Source organism: Odocoileus virginianus, chromosome 10, assembly GCF_023699985.2.
Source record: "Odocoileus virginianus isolate 20LAN1187 ecotype Illinois chromosome 10, Ovbor_1.2, whole genome shotgun sequence".
Lineage (NCBI taxonomy): Eukaryota > Metazoa > Chordata > Mammalia > Artiodactyla > Cervidae > Odocoileus > Odocoileus virginianus.
The window spans coordinates 34,406,660-34,418,909 of NC_069683.1; the positions used below are offsets into that span (position 1 = coordinate 34,406,660).

At 36.7% G+C, this 12,250-nt stretch overlaps 1 protein-coding gene across 2 annotated transcripts in view; it reads right to left on the reverse strand.

Moving 5' to 3' along the window:
- Positions 1-12,250, reverse strand: part of RNF141 (ring finger protein 141) — a 36,174-nt gene that overhangs the window by 2,980 nt on the left and 20,944 nt on the right. For both annotated transcript variants that reach the window (XM_020911112.2, XM_020911113.2), the window contains exons 4-5: positions 11,481-11,662; positions 5,194-5,301 (exon numbers count right to left, since the gene is read on the reverse strand). In XM_020911112.2, the coding sequence (XP_020766771.1) occupies positions 5,194-5,301; positions 11,481-11,662 (290 nt within the window). The remainder of the gene's footprint in view (positions 1-5,193; positions 5,302-11,480; positions 11,663-12,250) is intronic.

Below are 12,250 nucleotides of genomic sequence, written 5' to 3' on the forward strand. Positions count from 1 at the left end.
CTTCTAGAGACAGACTAGCCATGACCAAGTTTGTATGTGTCTACACATCACTGCTCTTTTTTACAAGTATCAGCACATGTTAGAGCTGCCTATTCAAAATAAACATACACTGTTTGGATAGGCCATAATTCATTTAACTTATCTCCCATAGAAGGAAGGACATCTAGGTTTTTTCCTATCTTTTGCTGCTATAAACAATGGAATGGAAGCATTCAAGGCTTAAAATAAAATGAACTTTACATGCAGAATAATTTTGGGGGGAGGAAAGAGATTATATATAATCACTTAAATAAGATTATGTTTTCCAAAGGGATTTTTTCCTCTTGTCAAACATTACTTTGGAAATTAAAAAAATAGCATATTTGAGCCAGAAACATGTCACAGAGGGAAAATATTTTTCTCTTTATTGCTCAGTGAAATCTGAAACCAAAGTAATTAAATTATATCAATTGCTCTTTGGCTTCTGTGCAAAAATTTAGAAATCTGTTCTAAAAACTAAATGTGAAAGTAGAGCTGGCATATATTGTTCAGATTCATTTCTGGTTCTTCAGAGATAGTTTTTAAGATAATTATCTGTGCTCTTCTGTGCACAAGTCACAATTTTAAAACAGTCGATTTCTGCTTCTGGCCAAGGGACCAGACTTATCTTCCCACTTAAAACAACTAAAACACTGGACAAAATACATGAAATAATGGTTTTCAACACTAAACACAAGATGAAAGGATTATAATCCCAGAGAGATGGGAAACAAAACAAGGTGAGCCCTATAATTACCCAGCTCACTGCCTCTGAGAGTTTCCATGCCACAGAGAGAGCAGGGGAAACTGAGATGGAGCCTGGTAGACTCCCTGAGTTGACAAGACAAGAGCAGAGACTCTTAGGACGCCAAGACAGCTAGGTCTTAGCATAAAGTGCTGGACAGGAGAAAGCTACACAAAGGGTATATCCCAGAGTCTACAGAAGGTCCCTGCAGATATATTCAGCAGAGTAATGATCAGTGTGTGCAAGTCAGGAAACTACTCAAGCCCAGGAATCACTCAAAAGGATCTGAGGGGACAGTAACAAAAGCTCACAAGGGCCTGGACATTGCCTGTTCCTACCAGACAGAGTAGAAAACCTTGTAATTCATGGAGCATCGGGTAGAGTACTCTGAAGGCTTGCCTCAGCAAGGGCATTATTAGCTTTAAACTAAACATCACTCTGGTCCTGCCTAACAAGCCATAAAAGCAAGACTCAAAAGGATCAAACTGTTTCCAAGTAACTATATTCTAGAACAAAGCTCAAGGATATTTATAGGAATACAAAAATATCCAGTACTCCAAAAGGTAAAAAATCACAATGTCTGGAACCCAGCTAAGAACTACCATTCACACAGAGAAGCATAAAAATACAACCCAAAATGAAGAAAACAATCCATCAAAACTAATCCAGAACTGACAGATACATCAGAATCAGCAACAAGAAAATAAAAGGTTATGATAACTATATTCTATATACTTAAAAAGCGAGAGGAAAGACCACATATTAAGCAGAGACTGGAAGATATTAAAAACTTGAACTTCTGGATGAGAGCTAAGATATCTTAATAAAAAATACACTGGGTGGGATTAATGGCAACAGACTGCAGGAAAAAAAGATCAGAGAATTTGAAATGATATAGCAGTATTAATTATCCAAAATTAAACACAGAGAAAATGACTCAAAAAAGAAGGAAAATAGCATCTGTGAACTGTGCAAAAGTGGTCTAGTACATCAGTGGCTGGAGTCCCAGAAGGAGATGGGACAAAAGAGAACAGAAAAAGATGTTTAAGAAAATACTGGCTGAAAAATTTCCAAAACTCACGATACTATACTCCTACAAATCCAAGGAGCTCAATGAATCTTAAGTGCAAGAAACATGAAGAAAACTAAGGCACATCAAAATCAAACTGCTGAAAATCAGAGATGAACGGGGAAAAAAACAGCCAGAGGAAAAAAGGCACATTACCTACAGAGGAAAAAAGATGAGGGTGAGAGCAGATTTCTCATAGAAAATGTTGTAAGCAAGAAGATGGTGAAGCAATGTCATTAAAGTACTGAGAGAAAAACTATTATCAGTCTAAAATTTTATAACCAGAAAAAATCTCTCTCAAAAAATGTTTTGCTGTCATTCAATAAAATTCTATGGAATTTATAAAAAAGAGCTTATAAATAAATCATTATTAAGGTTGTAGGATACAAGACTGATACACAAAACTGCTTATTTTTAATATATAGAAATATAATCAAAAATTGAAATTTAAAAATAACTTTTAAAGTAACATAAAAACTATAAAATACTTAGTGATAGATCTGTCAAGGATATGCAACACTGGAAACTATGATTGATGACAGAAATTAAAGAAGACCTGTGGGAGACCTGGGTTTGATCCTCGGGTTGGGAAGATTTCCTGGAGAAGGGAAAGACTACCCACAGTATTCTGGCCTGGAGAATTCCATGGACTGTATAGTCCATGGGGTTCACAAAGAGTTGGACACGACTGAATGACCTTTACTTTCACTTTCAAATAAATGGAGAAACAGTGAGATATGGGTTGGAAGACTTAATATTGTTAAGAAGTTTTATTATTGTTTAGTCACTATGTCCAACTTAACACTCCCCAAATTATTTAACTCAATCCCAATCAAAATTCTTATAGCCTTTTTTGGGTAGAAATTGGCAAACTGATTATAAAATTCACACTGAAATGCAAAAGATCTAGAAAAACCAAAACAACTTTGAAAAAGAACAAAGCTGGAGGACTAATACTCCCTGATTTTAAGGCTTACAAAGCTGCACTAATCAAAGTAGTATGATATTGGTGTGAATTAGACAATAGGTCAATGGAACAGAAGAGTCCAGAAATACTCACCTGTGTTTTAACAACTGATTTTCAACAAAGGAGCAGAGGCAATTTTAGAGAAGAAAACAGTCTTTTCAAAAAACTGTGCTGGAGCAACTGGAAAGCCATTAAGGATAAAATAAAAATTTTTTGATCCATACCTCATACCATACAAAAATTAACTCAGAATGGATCATAGACCTAAATATAAAACCTAAAAACAATAAATCTTTTAGAAGGAAAAATGGAAGAAAATCTTTGTGACCTCGGGTTAAACAAAGATTTCTTAGATATGACACCAAAATGATTATTCATTAATCACAAATTGAGAAACTGGACTTCATAAAAATTAAAAATTTCTACTCTTTGAAAGACATTCTTAAGAATGAAAAGAAATCAGAGTGGGAGAAAATATTTGCAAATTATATATCTGATAAAGGGCATGTATCCATAATACATAAAGAACTCTCAAAACTTAATACAAAAACAACTAATTAAAAAAATGTGTAAGTAGGATCATCAGTACCATCTTTCTAGATTCCATATATATGCATTAATATATGGTATTTGTCTTTCTCATTCTGACTTACTTCACTCTGTATAATAGGCTCTAGGTTCATCCACATCATTAGAACTGACTCAACTTCTTTCTTTTTAATAGCTGACTAACATTCCACTGTGTATATGTACTACAACTTCTTTATCCATTCATCTATTGATGGACATGTAGGCTGCTTCCACGTCCTAGCTGTTGTAAACAGTGCTGCAGTAAACACTGCAGCAAAGCAGACACAGACATAAAGAATAGACTTTTGGCCACAGTCAGGGAAGAAGAGGGTGGGATAAATTGAGAAAGTAGTACTGAAATATATATATTACCATAAGTAAAACAGTGGGAATCTGCTCTATGACACAGGGAACTCAAACTGGTGCTCTGTGACAACGTAGAAGAGTGGGATGGGGAGGGAGGTGGAGGGAGGTTTAAGAGAGGGGACATATGTATGCCTGGGGCTGATTCATGCTGATGCATTGCAGAAACCATCACAACATTGTAAAGTAATTATCCTCCAATTAAAAATAAAATACAATTAAAAAAGAAATGGGCAAAAGAATCTGAATGAATATTTCACCACAAGATGAAATACATATAGATGGGAAATTAGCATAAGAAAAGTGTTCAGCACCACCAGTCAGCAGGGAAAGGCAAACTAAAACCACAATGAGATACCACTACACATCTATTAGAATGGTTACAATTAGAATGACAAATACCAGGTACTGGCAAGGCTGTAGGGCAACTGGAACTTTTATACACTGGAGTGTAAAATGGCATAACCACTTTGGAAAACAACTGGCAAGTTTCTTAAAAAGTTAAACATACACCTACCATATGATCTAGCCATCCCACTTGTAGCTATTTATCCAAGAAAAAAGCCAAAATGTACATCCATAAAAACAGCTGAGCACAAATCTATACAGCAGCTTTATTTGTAATAGCCAAAAATTCAAAACAACCCAATGTCCATCAACAGGTGAATGGATAAAGTAGCTGCAGAATATTCGTACAATGAATACTACTCAGCAATAAAAAGCAAGAAACTACTGATACATACTACAACAAAGTAAATCTTGAAAAAATTATAATGAATGAAAGAAGCCAGACCAAAAAAGAGTATATACTGTATGGGACATCCAGATTATTTTACAGTGAGTGACGGAAACCATATTAGTGGTTGTCTGGGGACTAGGACAAGGGATTGGGGGAAGGAGACCTTACGGTGGGCATGAGGTAACTTGGGGGTGATGGATTTGTTCATTATCTAAACTGTGAGGATGATTTTTATGAGTACATACATATATCAAATTGTACTTTAAATATATATAGTTTACTGTATGTCAGTGATAAATTTTCTTAAATGCTTGGTTCTTATTTTGTAAAATAATGAGCTTGACTAGTCATTCTCTAAAGTTCTCCTCAGGTCTAATATTCAATACTCAAGGATTAATATTATTCTTTCTAATGACATATGGAGGGAAAATGTAGAAAAGAGGAGAAAAATGGAAGGAAAGGAAAAATGTTTGATTCTAGACTCTAATCAGGCACAAATCTCTTTACAGCAAAAGTAAATTGTCAAAACTAAGCTACATCCTCACATTTTATAAACTATGTATAAAATATTTTAAGCAGTAGGAGGCATGTCATAAAATCCAAAATATTAAAGAACAAAGTCTCTTATGTTAACTACGATATATTTGCATTTTCTGAAGTGTATTCATATACACATTCCCATTTGACCTTGGCCTACCCCATGAAGGCAGCAGACAACTTACCACTTGTCAATGCACTTCTGACAAAAGCTGTGAGCACAGGGCAGGATGAGGTCAGCTCGACCATCCATACAAATACAGCACTCTTCCTCGTCAGTCAGCTGCTTTACCCTGCAATGTGAAAAATAAGCTGGAGCAGTGATATTCTCTGTTGTCACTGTGCTGTAAACTTTGTATCCACTGGCTTGAAAAGTGTAATCAAGGATGTATGTGCTCTCAACATAAAGCACAACATGACTCATGCAGTATCAGAGTAAATTAACCTATATTTTAGGGATAGCAAACATATTAGGGAAGTACTAGAGGGGAAATTTCATAGAGAAAAGACTGGATAAAAGATAAATCCTGAGATGGTTAAAAATAAAATATGGATTAAAACTAGAAATATTCAGATCTTTCTGAAAATAACTTAGCCCATTTTAATCATATTGAATTTTTATAAATGAATTCAACCAATATATGAGTTATTCACCATGCAGGATATAAAGCTCTCTAAAATATGGGCCCTGCCATCAGGGTCTATATATTATGCTGCTGCAGCTAATGGGCATATAAATGAAAGAATAGCTTAGTCTTAAGGTTTAGGTGCTATATGAAATGTGAAAGAGATAGAATGCAAAGTATCTGTCCTCAAAGAGCTCTTTCATCTCAGGAAGAAAAGAGATGGTCAACCTTCTGCTCCAGCCACAATTTAGAATGCCCCTGAGTGAGCCAAGTGCCTTTGCATGTGGTGTTTGGCAAACTCCAACCTCAGTTACTCAGCTCAAGATACCATCTTCTCTGTGCTCTCAAAAACCAACATTTTCCTCAACTAAAGGTCTTAAATACTGCATTTTATTGGCTGTTTATTGGTTTATCCATAAACTGTAAACTCATAAGGAGTTTGTCTTAGGTTCTCAATACATATTTCTTGAAGTGATTTAAATTTGCTTTTAATCTCTGTGCTATTCTGTAATGTTTAGGTTTTCTTCATCAAGCATGTATTGCTTTTATAATTATACAAAAATTAACTGTTCCAAATTATAGCCATTAGACTAGAAGCTTCTTAAGGGCAGAAACTACCTCTAACATGTTTTTATTCCCAGCTGTGCTTATACACTGTATGTAAGACACTGATATAGTACTTTAAAATCTATCAATTTGTATATAGAAAATAAGTGAATGTCAAATGTGCATTATGTGTAGTAAGTGCTAAGTAAAGAAGGAAGAAAGTATATTTCAAATTTTTCAGAAAGATAAGGTAGAAAAATGACAGGATTTCGATAGAGGACATTCAATGTGAATAAATAAAGCTAAACAGGTATGGAAAAAAGTGTCTATCAAGCAGGCTGGTATGAAAGACTGCCTAAGTATAACAGAGATAATCTGATCCTTGTACATCAAAACAGTAAGTTTAAACTTGTTTTGACAGAGTTTAATCAAGGGGAAAGTGAACCCCCACTGGAAATAATGCTTTAGGAGATCAACTGGGAGAGCAGTATGAGGGACAGTCTAGAGAGAGGAACACCAATTAGATCCTTATTTCAATGATTCACCTGGGACATAATCAAGCCTGGTCTAAGGGGCATTACAAAAGACAAATCATTAGTATGTGGTAATAGAGTAAATGCTATGCTTGAACAATGCATAAAAGAGGGCAGCGTCTGAATTGAAATTGGGAAACTGAATGAAAACCTAGATGGGTGTGGATCTAATGTATTTTAATTTTTCTATATCTATTTATTTCACTGTTTAAATGCCTTTTAGGTGCAAGGTAATGCTAAAAATCCTTCAAGCTCAGCTCAGCAGTATGTGAACTGAGAATTTCCAGATATACAACCTAGATTTAGAAAAGGCAGAGGAACCAGAGATTAAATCACCAACATCTGTTGGATCACAGGAAAAACAAGGGAATTCCAGGTAAACATCTACTTCTGCTTCATTGACTTTATTAAAGACTTTGACTATCACAACAAACTGTGGATCACAACAAACTGTGGAAAATTCTTAGAGATGGGTATACCAGACCACCTTACCTGTCTCCTGAGAAACCTGTATGTGAGTCAAGAAGCAACAGTTAGAACTAGATACAGAACAACTGACTGGTTCAAAATTAGGAAAGCAGTATGTCAGGGCTGTATATTGTCACTCTGCTTATTTAACTTATATGCAGAGTACATCATGTGAAATGTTGGGCTGGATGAATCACAAGCTGGAATCAAGATTTCTGGGAGAAATAGCAACAACCTCAGATATGCAGATGATACCACTCTAATGGCAGAAAGTAAAGAGGAACTGAAGAAACTCTAGATAAGGGTGAAAGAGGAGAATGAAAGTGCTGGCTTGAAACTCAACATTCAAAAAACTAAGATCATGGCATCTGGTCCCATCACTTCATGGCAAAAAGATAGGGAAAAAGTAGAAACAGTGACAGACTTTATTTTCTTGGGCTCCAAAATCACTGTGGATGGTGACTGTAGCCATGAAATTAAGAGATGCTTGCTCCTTGAAAGAAAAGCTATGACAAACCTGTTCGTGCTAAGTCACTTCAGTTGTGTTTGTCTCTTTGTGACCCCATGGACTGTATAGCCTGCCAGGATCCTCTGGCCATGGGATTCTCCAGGCAAGGATACTGGAATGGATTGCCATGCCCTCTCCAGGGGGATCTTCCCAAACCAGGGATTGAACCTAAGTCTCTCATATCTCCTGCAGTGGCAGGCATGTTCTCTACCACTAGTGCCATCTGGGAAGCCCTTGACAAACCCAGAAAGCATATTACAAAACAGAGACATCACTTTGCCAACAAAGGTCTGTATAATCAAAGCTATGGTTTTTCCAGTAGTCATGTACAGATGTGAGAGTTGGACCATAAAGAAGGCTGAGTGCCAAAGAACTGATGCTTTTGAATTGTGGAGCTGGAGAAGACTCTTGAGAGTCCCTTGGACAGCAAGGAGATCAAACCAACCAATCCTAAAGGAAACCAACTCTGAATATTCACTGGAAGGACTGATACTGAAGCTGAAGCTACAATACTTTGGCCACCTGATGGGAAGAGCTCACTGGAAAAGACCTTGACCCTGGGAAAGGTTGAGAACAGGAGGAGAAGGGGTTAACAGAGGATGAGATACCTCTGTTGGATGGTATCACCGACTCAAAGGACATGAGCTTGAGCAAACTGCGGGAGACAGTGGGTAGGGAAGCCTTGTGTGCTACAGTTCAAGGGGTCGCAAAGAGTCAGACATAACTCAGCGACTGAACAACAAGGTGCTATGTTTTGTGCCAGATCCAGAAGAACTGGGGTCTCTGCTCTTGAGGAGCTTACAGTTTATGTCTAAGGATGTGGACTTGGTTGTCAGTAGCAAAGAATATAACTGAATCCATAAAGAGTGACAGACACGGTTTTGAAGGTTAGAGTTTAAAGCTGAGGGCAGAGGGCCACAGAGAACAGCATTCTGGATGGAGGTAAAAGAAAGAAAAAAGGATACAGAAGCAGCCAGTGGAAGCCATACTATGTTCACTTGAGTTTTCTGCTACCTTCCTAGCAGTAGAGTTACCAGAGGAAGGAGGGAGAAAGTCTTGCTGTTTGTCCTTATTAGACCACTTGTAGAATAGAGAATTCGGTTCTCTGTCCCCCTACTCTGAAAAACAAATTTACAGATAAAAGGTCATCCAGGAAAGCCTCTGGGATATAGAAGAGACCAATATAAACAAAGGCTGAAGGAACTGGGGAGGTTTATCCTGGGGAACAAAAGGCTCAATGAGAATTGATTAGTGTGTTCAAATATTTGACGGCTGAGAGAGAACAGACTTGTTTGGTGGAATTCCAGAGGGTACTGTCACTGAAATAAGTAGAAAACAGTAATAATTAGTAACAATGATAGTTAACTTTTATAGATACATATTTTTATGAGCCAGGCACTGTTCCAAGTATTTTACATATACTAACTCACTTAACTCTCTCGAGTCCTATGAAGTAGACCTTATTACTGTCATCTTCTTTTAAAAGATGAGGATACTGAGTAAAGAGAGGTTTAATAACTTGTCAAAGTGACACAGTAAGAAGTAAAGCCAGGATTTGAACACAGGCAATTTGGTTCTAGAATCTGTGCTGTGCTGCCTTAGGAGAGCCAGATTTTGGCTCTAAGAAAAATGATGCAAAAGGGAAAATTACACAGTGATTAAAGCCATTTTGTGTATCAAAAACCTTGTCTTTCTGAGACAGTGAGTCCCACACAACTGCAGGTGTTCATGTTCAAGCTGGACTACCACTTGGCTAAATATGGTAAGTCTTGCTACGAAAAGTGCTATCCATGGGTGAGCAGTAGTGACAACACCTGAGAGCTTGATACAATCTCAAGCTTTTTCTCAAAACCACTGAATATCAAAGTTTAAGAAGCACTGTAGTACAGGATTTTCATGCACCAGGGAGTACTAATGCAGAGGTTAGGAGCATGGCTGTACTGCCAGACAGGCCTGAATGTGAATCTCCGCTAGACCAGTTTCTAGCCATGTCATTCATTTGTCTAAACCTCAAGTTGCTGCATCTGCAATGAACCAAATCCCCTGGGATGGCTGTGATTTAATGGGTTTTATAAAAAGGGGTTCCCTGGTGGCTCGGACAGTAAAGAATCCACCTGCAATGCGGGAGACCTGGGTTCGACTCCTAGTTTGGGAAGATCCCCTGGAGAAGGGCATGACAACCCACTCCAGTATTTGTGCTAGAGAATTCCCATGGAAAGAGCAGCCTGGCAGGTCCATGGGGTCGCAAAGAGTTGGACACAACTGAGCAATTAAGCACAGAGCACAATGAGTTTATATATGTAAAGCACTCCTCACAATGCCTAATACCCTATAAGTACTTAGTAAATATAAAATACTACTAGAAATAGGTACCAGATATAAGGTTGAATCAAATAAATCTCTCTCAAGATCCCACTCAATCTGAAAAATCTATTTTTCTATGAACTAAGTATATCAGGGTATAAAAAACAAAAACAAAACCCCAAAATATACAAAGGGAAGCAGCAGCCCTAACCTACCAATTAGGCATTGAGTTTCCCAGTGTAGAGGGCATATGAAAAGGGATAACACTCTTACCTTCCTCATTAAGATGACTGCAATAAGAAAAAAGTATTACTTTCATTTTCAACCACAGAGCCTAGTAAATATTATTTACTATTAAATGCTATTTTCAACTTTCAAAATACTTTAAAAAAAAATCATTTTGAAGAGGGAAAGGAATAAAAAACAGAAAATCAGATGTCTGTCTTTGAAAGATTAACTTAACAAAATACAGGAAAGATAAGCCTAAATGCTACTTATAATACTCTAAAACTCATTTGGCATTTTATCAATAACACTTGTACAGCCCAAGCCTAGAAAACCAAACAATCCTATTAAAGACAAACAGGAAAGAATAATTTAAAATACAATTTCACTACAACATAGTATTTGGAAACCAGTGGTTAAGAATGGATCCGAAAATGCAACCATAAATGGAGCAATAAAAATGAAGTTCTTGTTAAGCATATTCTTAACTTTAAGGTAAAAGATATTGTCAGTACTGATTTGTGCTGTCTACCCTGTATGACAATAAGACAGGATGTCAACATGTCTAGACCCACGTAAGCCTTTTTCCAGTGAGGCATTCACAAATTTAAATTATGGTCATGGCTGTCAAATGGCAACAGGTGGGTGCGTTTACATGCCAAAAGCATTATGGAGAAGGAAAAGAAAGTTTAGATAGAACAATAATATATTAGGCCTGAGTAAACAAGCACCATCACAGAAAATGCTGGCTGACCTCATTTCCTTCTGGTAACTCAGTACATGCAGTATGTGCACTAACTACTTGTCCATTCCAGAATGGACTGCCAAGTCCTGGAGCCAATATTTACAATATTAATGCTCCAATTAGCCAGATACCTTTAAGAAAAACTGGAATGGTTTTACCAGATTCTTGGACCTAATTCTTTGAAGGGCTTTGAATGTCTAAGATCCTAAATGCATATTATAAGAGGGTATTAACTATATATCTTGTTATTAAATGCAAGCAGGTTGAGTATTCATGGAAACTGAGTTGACAGAAACATTACCTGGTGTGAACCACTTTAGTTTTTCTTTAATGTGGCACTCTAACAATGTCCTGAAACACAGAATAGTCCGAAAGCAGATCTGGGATATATTACCATCTGAGACAAAAAGTAATGTGATTTAAGAAGTCACAGAGACCATTAGCAAAAATATTACTGTGATTTCAGTAGTTTGCATGTTGGAAAAGAAGAGAAACATGGCATTTATGCACTGCTTACCTTCCCATCCAAAGACTAGCCTGACAAGATGTTACAGATGCTGAGTTTTCATCAGGGTCTTCAGAGGTAGAGCTCTGTGCCAATACTCCTGCTGCTTGACTTGTGATGTCTTTATAAAGCTGGATAAACTGGTACAAATTCATGATCCGTGATGCTTCCACAATGCCACTGCTTTTGTTAATCTAAAAATACAAAGAAAATGAAAAAAAAAGTTGATAATCTTTCTGATTGATTTTTCCCAAAAAGGGGAACAACTATTTAGTCACCTAGGAAACAAAGTTTGCAAATTACATAACAAGAGAGCAAGAGTCTGAGCAAATGATTAATATCACTTCCTCTATGTTTGCAGGGTTCAAAATACACAATACTTTCTCCTGTGATAGTCAAAATAACCTGTAGGATTGATTAGGCATCAACCTGTTTAGTAGTGGAGGTCAGGCAATTTTCCCAGACTTAAGAAATGAATTTTAGAGATCAGTATTAACAATCCTTTTAATTTATTTAAATAATTTCTTAAAGATTTATTTGAATCCAACAACCACTTGCCATTCTACTATAACTGAAACAGATTAGTTTCTTGGATATCTTAAGTTCTATTACATACCAACAAACTGAAGCAAGAAAACTACAATAAAGTAAATCCTAACAAAAAGTGGTTGAATTTTTCCCAGCAGGTCATTTTGAACTTTAGCATGAAGCAGAATCATTGGTCTACAGGTTGTAACTCTCCCCACTCTAGCTTACATTCTTTTTTTTAAATCTCATATTGC